The 19241-nt window shown below is 44.3% G+C and overlaps 1 protein-coding gene across 5 annotated transcripts; it reads right to left on the bottom strand.

Annotated features, from left to right (window-relative positions):
• Window positions 1–4673: 4673 nt before the first annotated feature.
• Window positions 4674–19011, bottom strand: zc3h4 (zinc finger CCCH-type containing 4). 5 transcript variants are annotated; one of them, XM_047594837.1, is made up of 15 exons: window positions 18280–18371; window positions 17113–17389; window positions 14494–14797; window positions 14302–14409; window positions 14009–14216; window positions 13600–13781; window positions 12803–12926; window positions 12574–12710; window positions 12366–12476; window positions 11607–11718; window positions 11385–11494; window positions 10821–11290; window positions 9419–9735; window positions 9092–9340; window positions 4674–8308 (listed from the first exon to the last, which is right to left on the bottom strand). In XM_047594837.1, exons 2-15 carry the CDS (start codon window positions 17148–17150, stop codon window positions 6582–6584), a joined length of 4197 nt encoding a protein of 1398 aa, XP_047450793.1. In that variant the 5' UTR covers window positions 17151–17389; window positions 18280–18371; the 3' UTR covers window positions 4674–6581. The 5 variants fall into 5 exon arrangements, with proteins under 5 accessions (XP_047450793.1, XP_047450790.1, XP_047450791.1 ...); XM_047594834.1 differs by lacking the exons at window positions 17113–17389; window positions 18280–18371 and adding an exon at window positions 18417–19011; XM_047594835.1 differs by lacking the exons at window positions 17113–17389; window positions 18280–18371 and adding an exon at window positions 18417–19010 and having other exon boundaries at window positions 12830–12926.
• Between the last annotated feature and the right edge of the window lie 230 nt (window positions 19012–19241).

Below are 19241 nucleotides of genomic sequence, written 5' to 3'. Positions count from 1 at the left end.
GGATGGACATGGGCCTTCTGAGGATCAATCAATCAATCAATTAAGCAATTAAGCAATCAATTAAACTTTATTCCAGACACTAAAGACATACAATTATAATAATAATAATAGATAGATAGATAGATAGATAGATAGATAGATAGATAGATAGATAGATAGATAGATAGATAGATAAAAAAGTTTATTTATACACATGTAGCGTGTTTTGATGAGAACCTGACCGGGGTAGGGGGGGGTCGGGTTCACTAGTGTCGCAATAAGGCTGCACTCCCCCATTGTGACACCTTTAGTAACAGGAGTACAAAAAAAAAAAAGGTGCAGTTTTCACAGATGCTGAGCTCATGCCACATTTCTGAGTCAGGATATCGGCTTGTCAATACTATAAAAGTAGGGGCGGGGCTTGTTTTTTTGTTATGCGTGTTTATACAAATACTTATTTCGAAACAAATAGTTCTCAAATTATTTGTATTTGAGAACAAGACAAAACATCCTATGAAAAAAAAAAGTGTGACGTCAGTGAATATTTGTGCGTCTGCCTGGATTGTGTGACGTTCAAGAGTCAGGGTGAAAAGTAGAGGAGGCTCTAAATGGACCAAACAGACTTAACTGCATCACTAATTTTATCAAATAGACTTTTTTTTTTTTTTTTTGGAGGCAGCAACTAACTTTTGGGAAGCAGAGTTTGACCAGTAGTTTATTCCGTTAGGTTCCACTAGTACTGAGACGTTTGCAGTCAGGTTCTCTCATGTTAGCATTCGTTAGCTCGTTAATCCAGACTATTGTCTACTGGTAAATAATAAACAGTCTTGCTTTTATATTTTCTTCCTGTTGGTGCTTAAAGCTCTTTACAGTCACAGATGTTCAGCGTCTTGCTCAAGGACACTTCAGCATGTGACACATTCCTCTCTACCTACTAAGCCGCCGTCGCTCCCATTGTCTCAATCACAAGAACCAAATCATCGTCACAGTCATGTTCTGCCCCTTCAAGTCAGTCTGAATCACCTCTGTTTGCTGCATTCAATGGGAAACATCAACCACTGCTGCAAATAGTCCAGTCAGTTCATTCCTCTTACGGTCAAGCAGCTGAACAAAGAATATAAAAACAACGAAGATAGATCAAATCTAGAAAATATAACCTGTATATACAAAATAGACTGAAGATAAACATGACAATATACAATATACATAAAGTGGCTGATGCAAGTTGAATAGAAATACAGAAAAGAATGGGTGGAGTGAATGACATAAACGTCCACAGAGGAGAGACCAGTAATGTCCAAGAGTTATGTTAAAAAAAGTAAAAATAAATAATAATGTTAATGTCTTTTGTCCCTTAATGGTAACAATGTAACAATTTAGGTCACACACAGTGTGAGAATGGAGCATTATGGGATTTGAGTTTGAAATATCAAAATGTGTAAAAAATAAATAAATAAATAAAATGGAAAAGTTCACTTTTGTCCTTATCAGGGTTAAATTTAAACGTTCTCTGTAACCGCAACGTGAAGACAAAATAAATAAAAGACTTGATGGAAGAAAGTTTAGTCAAGACTTCCAGAGAGAATAAACAGTGAGACTAATAACAGCACCGATGTGCAGACGTGTCACATCCATTCTCAGCCTCCAGGACCAGACTGACCTCAGGATTAACTCTGCGACTGTGAACTCAGATCAACTGAACCTGACGTTAAAATCCCAAGACGCTCTGGTTTGACTCAGGCTCTGTTACAGTCACCGTTACAGAGAAACGACATATTTACTGTAAATGAGATGAGGACAGTCATACATGCAGACACAGAAACTGAATTGTGCAACGCTGCAGAAACTATAGGAACACACACACACACTGATGTGCACAGGCACCGGGAGCATGTGGCTGCCACAAAGGCCTCTGTCACATGTGGAGCAGAAAACATACCAACACGGTGATGTCAGTTTGCTCGTCTCGACCTCTCGCTGCCGATCTATTCATCGGCCGCTCTGCAGCCCGAAGGCCACAGTGGACACACAGTCGACTCTCTTCTCCGTCCGTCCGTCCGCGCTGCAGAAAAAAACCCATTTGTTCTGGATCTTCTGACGTCACGAAGGAGCTTGTGTGAGGAGCACCAGGCCACCCAGATTTATTTACCCAGATAGGTGGAGCTGTATAATAAGAGAAGAAGTAGCACCAGATGAAGTCCTTCAGGCCAAACAATGGAGCTTCAAACTCTAAAAAATATTTGTGCTGCGAAGTGATTGATAACTGAATCACTGTAAACTCCACCCATCTGGTGCTCGGCGGAGAGCAAATGCAAAAAAAAAAAATTCACTATTCGGTTTCGGTTTCGTGCGTAAAAAATCTCTCTCTCCAGATTAACAGCTGAGGTGTCTCAACCACCGCAGACGACAATGATCGAAAATAGAGCGAATGTTTGCAGATTATCTGCTGAAAGCGCAAGTTGAAAATAACCAAAGTGTCACACTCAGTTGGAAATTAATTTGCTGCATCCCACCGGGGGAAGTTTATTGAGGCATGAGGCCAGTTTTTTTTTTTGTCTCTTACACTGCGAGAATCCTGGCTCCTCTTCAGGTTTTATGACCTTTACCCCACAACTCACGGTCCACAGGCATCAGACATCAGCATGAAGGCAATTTATGTTTTATTTTACGCCGTAAACACCTAAGCGATGACCCGGAGGTCATTAAGGCACTATAAACATTTTTTTAATAAATCTGTCCCCTTTTAAACGATGACAGATCGGCTGCAGGTTTGAAATAAATATAACTCAAAATACTGAATCATGTGACACAGTCACATCATAATAAAATGATGCTGATAGACAAAAAAAAAGAAAGAGCTGAGACAAAGTAAAAGCGCTGATATCTGGTGCTGCAGGTGGAGGATGCAGACGTGAAATAATGAGACAAAGACAGAGAATCCAATGCAGACATTTGTGCAGATATTTGTGCAGATATTTGTGTATTTGTGGCATTTACAGACACAGACAGACAGACAGACTCCCTGAGTGGAGGCTGAAGGCGCCGGGGGGGAAAACTCCAGCAAAAACAATGTGTTCTTTGCATTTGTTTCAGTTCGACGCAGATGACTCATTTTTTAACACAGTTGTATAATTGTTGCAAAGAAGAAGAAAATAAATTTAAAAAAGGGTCTTTAATAGTAAGTGCCAGGCCTCTGGGTGGAATAAACCTCCTTTTATTTCCATAACCTCTGCACCCTCCTCTCTGTTAAACGCAGCACGTGTGAACTTTTTTTTTTTTTTTGCAGCGTTTATGAAGCAGCGACTCCCGGGATAATGAGACGGACAGACACAAGCACGGAGAGGCGTCGCAGCCACCCATCCTCACTACACGCCACGCGGCGCCCCCACCAGAGCGGGGACGGCCACTGCAGCCTCGAGAGGCCCTTCAATCTGCAAATCCCTGCTGAACTCGTCCTGTTAAGAGGATCAGGTTTTCTAAATATACACTGGCCAGGTAGCTTCCCTGAACTGCAAGCTAAGTAGATTACTCATAAAAAAAAGATACGGCGAGCGCACAATTTCAGAGCCTCCCGGGAAAACACCAGCGTGAAAAAGTAAGAGCTTCATGGTCAAATGTCGACCTGGAAATGCTCATGCTTTTATCTCGTCCTCTTCAGACTGTTGATAATCTTTAAGAGAGAGCGTCTTCAAGTTGCTTTAAACTCACACAAACTAAAGGTCTCATATCACCAGGTGGTACATTTTAGAATTCATTTAAAAAATTTAATTCTGACATTTAGATCCTTTTACGGACAAACGCCCTCTCAGACCTTATACAGCCATCGCTTCCCACTCACACATTTTAAGACCAGACGTGACGGAGCTTTTTATTCTGCAGACACTCCAACAATGCTTTTAAAAAACACTTAAAGAATCTTTTATTTAAATCTGGGTTTCATTCTTCTTATGTCTTAACTGTAGTGAACGTACTTTTACTTTTATTTTGAAGCACTTTTCCAGATGGAAATTTCATAATAATTATAAATCACCAGTATCTGGGAAAAAGGACGGTTCACTGGGGCACCGGTCAAGATGTTTTTTTCTTAAACTAAATTCTTGCATTGGCGATAAACAATAGCTGCACTGAAGGTCATGAGCGTGCAGAACGTGAGGCTGTACAGGGCCGTGCCCGGTGAACTGGCAGCTGACTGGTGTGTGTGTGTGTGTGTTTGTGCGTGTGATAGGAAATCTTTGAGGTGCAGGGATGAATGGTTTTGTCTTCCTGGAGCCAGCGTTGCAGGATGGGAGGGAGGGAGGGAGGGGGGGGGACGGGAAGTGAGTCACTGGAGGGCGGCGTGGCCGCTGAGGTGGTGATCTGGAATCCAGGGAGGACGTCCAAGTTCAATCACACCGAGCCGGAACATGAATGGACAATATCAGAACGTCTTGGGCTAAAGGGGCGTTTTCAAATAGTTCATCATCCAACTGGAGACAGGCAGGACAATTGAAACGGCTGCAGGAAACAAAGTGAAGATTAGCCCCCACCTGTCTGAAATATCTGAAATAAAGATCAGATTCAAGCTGCATTTTTCAACAGGATAAGAGAACGAAATCAAACTAAATCGTTTTTATTTTAGCCTGAAGCTACGACAGATGTACACACATGTTTGGAAACTGGAAACGAAAAAAGAAATAAATACAGAAACATCGTTGTAACTGGTTGATCATGTATCAACTTTATTTAAATACTTACAACCTCACCTACAGTGTACAGTTAGAAAACGCCACCACTCCTCCAAAGTCAGGAAGGAAACTGGTTAAATTTACAGAGTGAGGAGGAAAAAACAAAAAAAAAACAAAAACAAAACGTAAAATAAAAGATGAAGCATAACGCTCCAGACCCGGAGTCCGAACGGCCGGGGAGGAGAGAGGAGCAAATAGTGAATCCTTTGTTAGTTTAAATCTTTATACATGAAACAAGATGAAGAAACGAGCGCCTGCATCCCACTGAGGTGAGCGGTGAACACACGCTGTGACATACAAAATGATTCAAAACAAAAAAAAAGAAAAAGAAGAAAGAAAGAAAGAAGTGAGGAGGTACATTTACCCAAGTATAAAAAAATAAATTAAAATGATCAACATTTATACACAAGACTGTCGACAATGATCCTGAGAGCTGTTGTACAATCTTCTGGAAGTCAAAAAAACATCGATAAGCTCCACTAGCGCGACGACTCCTCCACGTTCACTCTAACGAACTGCGTTTTTTTCATCGCCCTGATTCAGACGCTGCCACTCGCTCCTCGCTCCGACTGTTTTTTTTTTTTTTTTTTTTTTACGGTGAACGGCAGAAAAAACAAGGAATGGAAGTTCTGGGAGGTTATAACTTATCCTGTCAAGGCTCAAACAATGACTGAACATTAGGTCCAAGTGTAGTTTTCTGATTGTCACAAAGCCACCGACCCCTAAAATGATCTGCAGGGATTTCTGCTTCTTTCCATATACACAAAATAAGTAACATCTAGATGAAAAGACTGGTGCATTAGCAAAACAAAGCTGTTCCTGCAAAAAAGGCTGATGATGATACATCTAAGCAACAGGTAGCTAGAACGTATCATGATGAAACTAAATGTTTTCTCTGCATAGCAACAGGACGGCTAAAGGCATATTTTTGTGTGATGTGGAGGGGAGGCAGCCAGGGCGTAGTGGTTATATGGAGGTTATGGCGCTGAAAGGTCACAGGTCACATCCTGTAACCGGCACCGTTTGGGTTAAGAGCTAAATACCTGAAAATGAAAAAATGTGTAAAATGAACAGCTGAGGAAGGAGCAACACACATTAAAAATATTTATACAAGCCTCAGAGAAGATCATCGGACAGTGCAAAGAAGTAGAAAAATAAATACTAAAAAACAAAAAAAACAAATCAAGCAGAATATAGATTTATGTTTATATATTTCTCTCTGCAGAAAACACGAAGAGAATGTTTGCGTCTGTGTGAGAAACAGTTTGTGGAGGAAATACAGGTGATGCAGTCGGTTCATGACGGATCTTAGTGCTGTCGATTTACTCACAGAAGCATCACAAATAAGATTTAGTTTGGAAAAAAGAAAAAGAAAAAAGAAACCCATGTTCTCCCTCCCCCCCCAAAAAAAAAATATACGAACACATCAAACAGTTTAAAGATGAAACGGTTAAAATAAAAAAAAGAAAAAGAAAAAAGAGACGTGAAGCTAAAACGTTCTTTCCATATAAACGTGTTTTTGTTGCCGTCTGAATAACTGTTTTCACTAAGCACTGAGATGAAGAGAATACATCTATTTATACATCAATAAGTTTGTTTAAAATAGAGATTTAACTTTAAACCCTTCCCGTTACCCGAGAGTCTTTTTATAGAACCTCTAGATTCTGCAACACTGTGGTGAAGAGTGTGTGAAGTCAATTTGTTCACAAAACTTTTGTCTTCGTCTCTGTCACAGCCAGTTGCCGCAGTGCGTTTCTTTCTCCTCTTTTTTTTCACTGATAAGTTCAGTGTCCAAAAAAAAAAAAAAATGTTAAAACCATCTGACGCCCCCGACCACGTCTCTGTGGGACTCTGCGGTTCTGGGGTTTTTTTTCGAGGTCACTGACAGAAGGGTGAGGCCGTGGGGTCGAAGCCTTTGAAAACATCCTTCAGCGAGGCGTTGTCCTGCTCCGCGGTCGCCGCGTCCGTCTGCGCGGGGCTGTTTCCTCCGAAGGGGCTGCTCGTCCCGCCGGGCTTGGCGGCCTGCTTCACCACGCCGAACAGGGAGGACACGGGCAGGTTGTGGACGCCTGCGGGCGCACCTTCTGCGGCGGCTCCGGCGGCGCCCTGACCCCCCGCTCCTGCCGCCGCCGCCGCCGCCGCCGACCCGGCTACGGCGGGTCCGCCCTGAGCCGCGGCGTTGGGTGAGGGGGCGGGCTTGGGCCGGGGCCTGTTGTAGCTGTTGTATCGGTCGGTCCCTTGCTCCACGCTTTTCTCCGGCTCCGGTTGGTCCAGCGCGGACTTCCGAACAAACAGGGGCTCCTTCGACTTGGGTTTACTTGTCGTCGTCGTCGTCGTCGTCGTCGTTGCGTCGCTAGGTTTGGAATCCGTGCTGACCGAGCTGGGGGAGCTGTTAGAGCCGCTGCTGGCACCAGGGCTGCCTGGTTTGTTAGTCCGAGGGTCATATAGGCTGATGCTGCTCAGCACGCTGGCTCCCCCTGGTGCCCCCGTCCCCACACTGCGCCCTGCTCCACCCGAGGACAGCAGCCTGGGGTCGTACGGGGCGATGGAAGGTGGGGAGGAGCTGGCAGCGGCGGCGACGGTCGAAGGTGCAGAGGAAAGAGGCGGGGGCGCGGGTTCCGACGGCTGCTTCAGTGCCGACTTCTGCGGCTGGAGACGGGGGTCCTTGCGAGCCACGCGGGGGTCAACGGGCTTGTCTATGGGTGCGGGAGGCACGGGGGGAGGCTGAGACATGGGGACGGCGGCGGGCGTCAACAGGGGAGGGGAGGGGCTCTGGGACGCGCTGGAATTCACAGTCTTCAAGATACGAGACAGCAGCTCAAAGTCCGGGAGGGAGGAGGAGGAGGAGGTGGACGAGGAGGAAGGAGGTGGGGGTTCGGAGGTGGGAGGAGGCTGTATGGGAGGAGGCTGGGATGTGTGGAGCTGCTGCTGAGCGCGGGACAGACGTGGGTCCAGGGAGGACACCGGGGGGATGCCCGGCGGGAGCGGGAGGAGGTCCTGCTTGGGGATCGGGAGCGGGAGCAGATCTTCAGGCGACCAGGTGATGGTTTTGTAGAAGGCCGGCATGTGGAGGAGAATGTCTTTCTTGATGTGGCTGAACTGCTGCAGCTGGGAGCGGGGGTCTCTGAGCGCCATGCCCATGAGGGGGTCCAGGGGGATGGGCACGGGCTTGTCCCGTAGAACCCGCTCCGTTTCCTCCTCATCCGCCGCTGGGGCTGTTAGCGGCGGGGGCTTGTAGACGAGAGGAGGCTCTGGTTTAAGAGCGGGAGGCGAGTGGGAGGAGGATCCGGCCGAGGCTGCGGCGGCGGCGAGTCTGGCCAACCTGGGGTCGGCCGGCGGCCCGGAGGAAGACGGAGCCGGCATCGAGTGGGCGGGGTCGGAGATTTGACTCGAGTCGGCGCGCGCCAGGCGGGGGTCCCGAGCCAAGCGGGGGTCCGCCGGGCGAGGGGGAGGGTTGGCGGGGGACGCCTTCTGAAGACGGGGGTCACTGGGGAGTCCGTCTGATTTCTGAGACGGCTGGGTCTGCTGACGGAGCGTCTTCAGGATGGAGGTCACGCTGCCGCCGCCGTCCTCGTCCTCGCTCGAGTACCAGTTCCCTGAGTCGCCTGGAGAAAGACGGCGTTTTTGACATTTGATTAACACTGAAAGATATTTAAGATTTTTTTGCAGAGTAAAACCTTAAAATGATTTCAAAGGTGTCATACTCTGCATGTGCCTCAAATAACAGAATAAATGAATGTCCACAGGTGATGCAAGTTGGTCCAAGAAATAAAATACTAGAAAAATAATGATACAGATCATGACGCATGCAAATCTTTAACAAAGAATCACTAACTGCGTTTCCATTAAAGTTTTTTACTTCTGAAATTTCAATAATCGCCCTTTGTGCATGTTTCCATTGAAAGGTGTTTTGCAAATGAGCTGTAACTCTCTCGTAAAGCCTCGTTTCGCGATAATTCCCGTAATTTTCTTAAATTTTTGTCACGCTAGACACCACTTAAAGGAAATGGACTTCGAATGAACTGGTCACATGACCCCCCTGCGTCGTCCCCGGTGACCAGGAAATGCAAAAAAAAAAATCTTTTGCGGTAAATTTTTATATGGATACGTCTGAAAAACTGCTTCATGAGAGAGTAAAAATCTTTTAGCTATAGATATTTGAGAGTTTTTTTGAAATGTAGGTGATGTGTTGTGATATTTAGGTTTTGTGCATTTCTAGGGGTAATGGAAACCCACATAATGATAATTTCTTTTTAACAACATGTATCATGAAAGTTGGTTTTCTACTCTGACTGTTCATCTTTAACCTACAACTTTTACTAGAGACTAGGCACAAATGTGTAAAATTCACAAGACGAAAGGCTAATACACGGATGCTTTTCATGTACCTTCGGTGTCTTTACTCTTCTCTGCTCCTCCCTCGGCCATCCTGCGAGCTCTTTCCTCTTCCTCCTGTTGTTTCTGCTGGATCCTCATGAACAGGACGCGCTGCGCTGGAGGCAGAAAGTCGGGCACAGAAATCCCTCCCTGGCCGGCGGAGGCTCCGTTAGCAGAACCTTCCTGGCCTCCGGACTGATTGCTGAACTTTCCCGGGCCGCCTCTCTCGTCCATGCCAGAGAAACCCTGGTAGTTGTCACCTGAGAAAAAAAACGGCGAGTGCGATCATCAGTAAAGAGTTTACTTTTGATTTAACCGAACCTGAAATCCACACTCACCTTCCTGCACCACTCCCTCCATCTTCATGCCGTCCTGCGGGTTGTAGAAGTTGTTGAAGAAGTTTCCTCCACCCTGCGGCGGACCCGGGGGCATGCCGCCTCCGTGTGGGGGGCCCTCGCCGGACGGAAAGCCTCCCATCATGGGTGGTCCGCCGGGGCCCATGTTGGGGGGGCCCTGGTTCATCCCGGGCCCCATGTTCTGCATGTCGGGGGACATCATGCCTGGGGGGCCGGGGAAGCAGGTAGGGGGGGCTCCAGGTGGTCCCTGGGGTCCGGGTGCTGCTGTTTGACCCTGGGCGCCCTGGTTGGGAGTGGTTCTAGAAACAAATGGGAGAGAGGAGATTTAGGATTAATTAGTTGTGTCGGGTAAGTGGTTTAAATCTTGTCTATGTAGCTGGGATAAATAAAATATAGTTTTTGGATAAAATGAGTCATGCAATGACCAGTTTTGACCGATAAACACTCGAAAAAATCGAATAACGGACAGGAACAAGTCCTCCAACACACTAGGTGGCGACATGTGTCATGTGAGTTGACCTAATACGTCATATAATAAACAAGAGGCGTTCATTTGTCAGACCGGCTAATGCACAGGTGTCAAACATGTGCAACTGGATGAATATACAAAGTGCAAAAATTACATTGAAGACATTAACTGCATATGTTGCAAATTTTCCAATAAAAATAACTACTTTTCCTACGTTTCACACAATTTTAGTAAGAGCTGTGGACTTAACACAACATCGAAACATACAGAAATTGCACTACGTTTTCTTAAGAAACATCTGGTTGTTCATAAAAGATTTTTGTAATAGTGCAGTTCATTAAATGTAAACACTTTCATAATGTACTTCTTTGTGCTAAAACAAAGGGAAAACATTTGAAGTTGTCATTATTTAAAGGTCTGGCCCCTTGAGATCATATTGTTCTGTACGTGGCCCCTGAACTAACAAGAGTTTGACACCCCTGAGCTAACGGACAATAGTTCAGCTTTTTTAATTTCGTACGTAATACGTGCGCTACTTATGGTGCAGGTGGTTCTTCTAACGGCTCCGTTTACCTTCTTCTTCTGCGACCGTCTTTCTTGGATGTTTTTGTTCCAGGGTCATACACTAGTGTCCAATTAAGGCGTATAAGTGCCGGGGAAAATCAATTTCCAATTTTATTACCTGGGTGTCTTGATCAGATAAGGAGAACTATGATTTTAGTCGGAGCAACGTGTTTAGTTGTCCAGTTAAAGTCGGATTAAGGCAATAATTAGTTTTTTTTCACGTCCATCTAAACGTACTGACTGATACCGACTATGAGCTTGAGAGTCTGACGTCTGACAAATATGTGGAGCTTCCTGTGGGTGAATACATTAATATGCTACAGATGTGGATTTGTTTTTCTGGTTTCTTACCTGACGGCCAGTTTCTGCGCCAACTGTCCTGTCGGCTGAACTTTAATCTCAAACAACGAGGGGATCTTCTTCCCTCCGCCTCCCCCTCCACCAACGGGCGGTGGGGGGCCCATGTGGGAGGGAGGAGGGCCGGCGGGATTCGGGGGTCCGCCTTGGTAGGGACTACCGTCGGGACTGTGGACAGGTGGACCGGCGCAGGGGTTTGGGCCGGGAAGTGGTCCTGGTCCAGGGGGACATTTGCCAGACATAGGCATCTGGTTAGGACCAGTAGGAGGACCCCCAAAGTCTCCGGTCACAGGGCCGCCAAAATCTCCGGGCCCCGAGTTTGGGTCTATGGGAACAGGCCGTGGGGGGGTGGGGAGGAGGCCGACTCCAGGAGGGGGTTTAGGAAGAGGGTTGATTCCCTGCTTCTTCAGCTCCTCCACCTCCTTCTCATCCTCAGCTCCAGCCTCCGCATCCTCTGCCAGCATCTGCAAAATGTTAAAATGATATTTTTAATATTTAACTACACTTTTATATTCCTTTTTTAAATGTCACAGGAAATATAACAGTCAAAGATCGCACCTTGTTGAGCAGTTCTTGAGTGTCATCATTGAGGTCTTCGTGGGAGAACATGCACTCGTCACCGTTGACACAGTTTCCTGTGGTGTGGAACAGCTTGCAGGGGAATTCACGTATCACAGGAGTCAAGAAAAACAAACCCTTCATGAAGAATTAATGCAAACTTATCACATTTTAAGTTGTGTCTTCGAACTGATAATCCTCCTAATGACGAGTAAAGGATATCATGCATGTAAGGGCAGTGGTCGGCTCGGGCGCAGAACCCGGTGATGTAGAACTTGCACAGCTCCTTCTTCTTTGGCAGCTCAATGTCGTGGCTGAAGTTGCAGTGGTCCCCCTGGTGGTTTAAAAATAAAATAAAATAAAATAAAAAGGTTTTAATGTCATCTGTGTGTTTGTGAATTATACAAAGTTTATAGTATAGTTATAAGTCCATGCTGGTTCCAGGGGAATTGAATCAGCTTTTGGTGTTTGATTGATTTTCTTTTGTTTTAATGATTTATTTTGAACATGCAAATGATTTGTAAATGTGAGCAAATAAAACAGAAATGATAATATAAAAACAAATAAATAAATAAATATAGCAGCACAATAGTTTCAGTTACATGAGGTGGGAAGAATACAACTTATTTAATCCCGTCCCTCCTCCATAAATAGTGAATAATAGTGATTTATCTCCCTCTTCCTTTTACGATATACACACATGCATTCATATACACATACAAACACACACATATGCTCTTTTCCACTACATTTAACTAAAGAAATAAAGATGACAATGAGTAACTGGTAACAACCAGTAACATTTTTGTAAGTGTTTTTGATCTGGTTAATGTTCACAACATTCACTGAACCTATTCCATAATTTTAAACCACACAAACTCATCCTAGTATCACGCACACTCTGAATTTCTAAATTAAATCTCTGACATAATTTAATTCAAACCATTAAACCTAAAATAGCAAACATTTGTGCCATCTCACCCAGGTGCATCTGCCCTCGATGTAGTACTTGCAGATCGCCTTTCCTTTCTTATCCTGGTGCTTTTCATTCTGATTCCTCCTCCCTAGTCCTGGTCCTGGTCCATCACCGTCCTGAATTAAACAAACACAGCAAACACCAAGAAAATTAAGTGTCTTCAGTTTGTTTAAGTTTGTTTCAAAATCAAGACACCAAAAAGAAAAGTTTTACCCCATTGTCCATGTCTCCGTTGTTGTCGTCGTCGTTCCCCATGTCTCCTCTTCCTCTTCCTCGGTTCCGACCTTTTAATCCTCTGATCATCCCCCGTCCTCCTTTACCTCGGCCTCGGCCGCGGCCGCCTCGTCCTCCTGGAGGAGACATTATTAACGGACAGCGTGAGCGAAACGCACGAGCGGATAGTTGGCAAGAAATATAACCGCAGCTCCGCGAGTAAACAGACCTCTTAGACGTGAGAGAACAGACAAACCTCTTCCTCTGTCTTTGGATTTCTTGTACTGGTTGAGCTCTTTCGAGTAGTCGTCGTAGTCGTCCTCCCCCATGTTGTCGTAGTCGTCATCTACGTACTGTAAAGACAGTCTCCGCTTCAGTATGAGCTCAGAACAAAACTTTAATATTATTATTCTGCCTCTAATTAGATCTTTAAATGAATAATGTGTCTAAAGTAAAGTAAATAAGGCAGCAGTTATAGGACTTTATTATTTAGGGGGTATTTAGCAGGGGTGTCAAACTCATTTTAGTTCAGGGGCCACATTCAGCCCAATTTGACCACAAGGGGGCCGGGCCGGTTGCCCAATAGCTCATAACCTGGTAAATAACGACAACTCCAAATGTTTCCCTTTGCTTTAGTGCAAAAAATAACTGCTACATGCAATGAAAAACTGTGAAATTTCTTATTTTGTCAAAGATTTCCAGCTAATATCTCCAGTGTAATTTTTGCAAATTCATCCCACGGGCCAGATTGGACCCTCTGGTGGGCCGGTTTTGGCCCCCGGGCCCTATGTTTGACACCCCTGATTTAGAGTATTTATTCCAATAACTGGAAAATAATGATTTGTGAGTGCACAAGAGCAAATGGGGATGATTTGCTTTTTGAAAGGAAATTACAGCTTCGAGCCGTATTTGTTTACTTGAAAGCTTTCATGTGGAAAACGTTCTTAAAAAACTGAGCAAATACACAAAACTCTCTAGACTTTAACCCAATTAAATAGATCTTCACTTGTAGCTCCAAAACCTCACCTCCATCTCTTCTCCGTAGCCGTCTCCATCATCGTCTCCTCCCATCTTTCCACCTCCACCTCCGCCTCCACCTCGTCCTCCTCTCCCTCTGCCTCCTCCTCCTCCTCCTCCTCCTCCTCGCCCCCGCCTCCCTCCTCTCATTCCCCCGCGGCCTCTCTGGTTCTTCATGCGACCTCTGCCCCCTGCAGCCGCCCCGGAGATAAGGGGAGAAATTAAAACCAGAGACCAACAGTCACCGACTTATCTGTGGAATTTGAATTGATTAGGGAACATTTGGCTATTGTGCGTCCCACGACTGTGCAAATAAAGAGAATGAAAAATACGCAACGGCGTGTTTTAACAACGTGCCACAACCGCTCGAGGATCCTGCTACATAATTCTATCACGTCTTAAAACATCGGCTTTATACCTCGTCCTCCGCGGCCTCCTCCTCCTCCCTCCTTGGCCTTGCGGTACTGGTTGAGCTCCTTGGTGAAGTCGTCGTAGTCTTCTTCGCCCATGTCTTCTTCTTCCTCTCCTTCATAATTGTCCTCTTCATAGTCGTCGTAGCCTCCGTAGCCCTGTTTCTCCATCTTCATGTAGCCGCCCTTCTTTGAGCCGCCGTAGGGTCCGTGAGGCTGGAGAGGAACCGAGACGTTAAAAGATGTCGAGATGCTCGACGGTCATAAAAACAGAGAGAAATGTTTTGCTTGTCAGACTTACGGCGGGTGGATACTGTGGACTATACTCTCTGTACTTCCTCTTTTCACTGGGACTGTAGTCGGAGTCGTCGCTGAAGTCCGAGTGGTCATCGTCAGAGGATGCGTGGCGCTGAAAGCCGAACACACGACAAAAAGAGACGGAATAAAGACAATATTCTCCAGATAAACACTCTTTTTTTGCCAGGATTCTTACTTTATGTTTTGATTTGCGTTTCTTCTTGGCCCTCCTCTTCTCCCGTTCCCTCTCCCTCTCTTTCTTCCGCTTCCTCTTGCGACGGTGGGACCTCTCGTCGTCCGAGCCGCTGCTGCCGTGGTGCTCCTTACTCCGCCGAGGCCTCTCCACGGCCCCTTCCCCTCCGGCTTCGCCTCCTCCCCCGGCTTCATCGCCTCCGTCTCCACCTGCTACCGCCGCAGACACGCTTCCACCCACTTCCTCCTCCCCGACTTCTCCCCCGTCGTCTTCCAGTTCGCCCTCCTCCAGCTCTCCATCCTCTGGCCTGTACGTGAAAGCAACGCACACAGAGTTATGAATCCGATTACACCTGACTAGGGACTGATTTTAAAAATTTTGTGTATAATGAAATGATACAAACCAATATTATGTGCAATTGAAAAATAAATAAAAGGGGAAAACAAGTACAGAGGCTTGGTTTAATTTACCGCGATTTAAAATATGACATTACGTCCTCTTGAATGAATGTTTTTAATCGTTTTGCAAAAATAACAGGGTGCTTTCAATATATAAATATGTTTTGGAAACCGAGCTTATGATTAATTTAGTCTAATCACACACTAAGAAAAATATCAGTAGGTTAAGGCACTTGAGTTTGAGCTTGTAGCTGCTGCTACTTTCTGCTACGAGGCTGAACATGACGTACTGTGAGAGAGCAGACGAGACAGACGGAAAGACAAATGTTTTATGTTTGTGTACTGTGACAGGTGATTCACGTTGTGGGCGTAAAAGATTGTGTTTGAGCATCTCTGACATACAGTGCACATATTTCCTAGAGATGTTTGACTGTTTAAACTACTTTTAAAAAGGTTTTGCACAGTTTTTTCACACACACATTCTCTCAAAAGACAAAAAAATAGCAACAACGACCAATCAACATCAGGAGAAGGCCGCACTAAAACTCCAAGGAAGTAAATCATTTCTGAATACAAGCTGTAAAATATATTCCAAGCCAGTTATTAAAAGGGCAAATGTTACTGTTATCAGCAATAACATGAGATCCTTCTACCTCTGAGAATATCTGACAGTTTTATCCAAGCTACAAACCACAACAAAAACAAACAAAATATATATTCTTTCCCCAATTCAAGCTGATCATCGAGTAACACCTAAAGCAGACTGATAATTACAGTGTGTGGCAGGCTGGGCCCTGAGGCCAGGAGCTTCTTAATAGGATTCCTCTGGGGCGACCGACTTATTTGACTAGTCAAAGACTGGTTTTGTCCTGTAGCGCACGCAGTGAACTGAGCCAGAGCAGGTGGTGAGAAGAGTCGATCTAGTGTTTGGCAAGATGTCAGCTGCACAGTACGCATAAACTGAACCGCACCACATCCTCAGTTTACAAGCTTCCTCGGGGGAGAGCAAAAATAACAAGTCGCACGACATTCGACTACAGGACACGTTTATGAAAATCATTAGCTCGTTCTCATGGCTGATTCTAATTAAACAGCTTTGTTAAAATGCTATATACATGTTGGGCCTGCTTTAAAAAAAAAAACTAAGTTATCTGAATAACTTTGCAGAGTGGAGATGTTCATTTTTCAACAGCAGTTGCTCCAGATTACATTGCAAGTATTTTTCCAGTATAAAACCAGGCAAAAATCAAGTTATCTGCTGTTTGTTGAAGAGCACAATACAAAGCAAAGAAACATAATCTGCCTCCACGTCTGATTTTATTGAATACTGCTCCGGAAGATTAGCCAGAATTAAATCTTTCAAGAGCGATGCCTCCACAGAAAAGTTACTTTGATCACCTTTGCTCTCCAAATCTCTGCAAAAGCAAACAATCACTTGCTATCAGATGCCAACAAGCCGAGTAAATCTGTAAACTTTTTTGTCTCCCTGTTTAGTTAACTTTACTGCACCAGCTCAGAAACACCACAAATTCAGCAGCATCAGCTCCACAACCAGACCGATCAGGTTACTCAAAACGTGTCACAGTCAGTTGCAATTAAACCTTTTTTTGGTCCTATTGGGGATCCCTATGATAACACAGGGATTTGGCCGCATTATGGACCCAGCTTGTTGTGAATAGAGCGTGTCTGGGATCACTGTGGGCAGAAGTCGATGGCCTCTCTGGCCTGTCAGGCTACTGTACACACACACACATATCACCTTCTGCCAACGATATTCCAGTTTGCAGACCCAGGGATCTGTGTGTCCCGCCAAGAAATTTAACAGGTCGGGTCAACATAAACTTTAAAAGTGAGAATCAGTCTGCCAACGTAAATGTGGGCTACGCAGATCTGCGAAGAGGAAAGCTTTGCTTAATTAGTAATTGGTTAAACCCTACACAAGCAGCAACGACAACAATAAAGTCCAGCCTAGTGCAGAATGTCACCAAGAATAATATATATAATATATATAACAAAGTACCAAATCTCTGAACACAACCTACTAGCAGACAGCTGCGAGAAGATCGGACAATTCAACAGAGCTCGAGATTAATCTGTTCTATTAAGGCCGACTGAATCAAAGGATTTACCATGCATTATGGTGCATTATTAGCTCAGTGAATGAACCTATAAATTAATTCAATCTAGAAGCAAAAGGGCCACAGTTAAAATGGGGAATACTTACTGTGACAGGTTTTCTTCACATTTTGCATTCAAAACCATTGAAAAAAAGAAAAAGAAAAAGAAGTTTTTCCCTCTAACCTCTCGGGGACACTAGTGGGGTTTGTGGGGTTTTTTGGAAGTGGGGCCAACTGGGTACAGCAAATCTGCCAACTGGGGACTGTGGAAAAGGGTACTTTGTGTTTGACTTGAAACACTTCTGGGATGCTTTGCAGACGTTTTACACATTTTTTGAGGGGGGACTTTTTGGGGATGTTTGGGGCGAGTCAGTGAGGGCACGACTGTGAATAAAAGTGACATGTTAGACAGATATCCATGAACAACAAGCTACACGTTTATAACACTAGCAACTATAAGAAGCGACATAACTAATTAGTCGATTCCTATAAAATAAAATAAAAATAAATACTAAGATTAAGTGTAAGATCGGGTGTAATTTAAAAGCAAGATAATAATCGTGTTAAGGGGATTACAACAACTTTTTTTCTAATTTATTTACAACTAAGGACGAAGACTTGAGGGAATTGATTAAGTGCGCAGTGCTAAACTGAGGGACAAGTTACTTCCCACCGCCAACTGAACGAATGCATTTGAAATGATTTCGCGACGATTTAATAGCCTAAATTAATTAAATAATCTTCTGTCGGTCTGGAAATATTAGTTGGCGCGATGTGATTAAACGATGTTGAAGCTGAGAGCGTCGGTAAATTAGATATTACCAACAACAAAACAGCATTAGCCGTTAGCTTAGCTTAACTGTCGCTGCCAACAGTTTTGAGTCAGCTGCTAACTAGCTAAAGTTGCTAACAGGCTAATGTTGCTAGTTTAGCCTAGAAACAGGCCCGATGTTAGCAAAAGACGATCGCTTTTATTTTTACAACTGCGACGTTAGAGCAACTGTCACCGTAATCAAAATAAATTGAACTAGCGTTGATTAATTAACCGTCCGTAACGATGGGAAAGTGATTAACCGCCGCTTTATAATCGCTGGATTGTGAAGTTTGGTAGTTAGAAGTATAGCTCATTAGCCATACTCTTTTTCCCTTCAAAGCTGGCTTGAGTCGGTTGATCGTTGGTTGAGATAACGTTAATAAAATGCAGGGAATAACGTTATCCCAGGTGCTATTTGGCCTCCCAGTTGGCGTTGTCGTGTCAACATGGCGTTCGTTACCTCTGTACTTGTTTTCCAGAAAAGGCGAGTTTAATCCCTCTGACAGAAAAAAAAGAAAAAGAAACCCCGGGCTTTTTGTGTAAAAGCACAGGACAAATAAATAATTTCATATAAATATGATTGTAGAATTACTCGACCTTTCGTCAGTCAGGAGACTGTTGTGTTCGTGGTTGGTAGTTGGGGAGTTTGGATGGACAGTCATGCTTTCCACAGCCATTTCCTCTAGCTACATTGAGGTGCAAAAAATTTCAACTCGACACTGGAAACTACTGGCTTATGCGTCACTTCACTAGGATCTACTTGGTTTTGGTTTTAGGAAGAGATTCAGTTCATAGTAGGCAATTCTCCACTACAGTTGTAAGAGAAATATGATGAAATTGAGTCCTGACGTTCTCCGTCCTACTGTAGCGATGTGAAATGACGACTGATAAACCTAAAATGGCCGACTGTCTTCTCCAAAGAAAAAGGGGTGGAGTTTCCAAGAATGACGGCGTGACGAATAACGTACGTAACTTACGGAAATTAACGAATGGCATTGTTTGCGTGGTAAAATAAGCCCCTGAGTTTGACTCGCAGGTGCGACGGCAGGCGAAACGGCGAAGGCAATTTATGAAAAGAGATACGGGAGATGTAGATTTATTGATCCCCATATGAGAAAATCAGGGTGTCAGCCTTTATTGATTCCTACAGGGAACAGGACAAGACATAAACATAAGTATAAAATAAAATAAAATAAGAATAAGAACGAGGTAGAAGTAAAATTTACAAAAAATGTACAATCCAATTTACATGAAATATACAGTCAATAAAACATTTAGCTAAAGTTACTACCAGTATACACAATTAATATGACCATGTTTACATTTCAAAATTACAGTTAATAATTTATCGTATTCAGTATTATTTTTCTCAGTTATACATTCATACCTGTATTTCATCTTTACATCTTGTGAGCTGTGTGG

This window comes from Mugil cephalus, chromosome 9 (assembly GCF_022458985.1).
Source record: "Mugil cephalus isolate CIBA_MC_2020 chromosome 9, CIBA_Mcephalus_1.1, whole genome shotgun sequence".
Lineage (NCBI taxonomy): Eukaryota > Metazoa > Chordata > Actinopteri > Mugiliformes > Mugilidae > Mugil > Mugil cephalus.
This window is presented reverse-complemented; position numbering and strand designations above follow the sequence as displayed.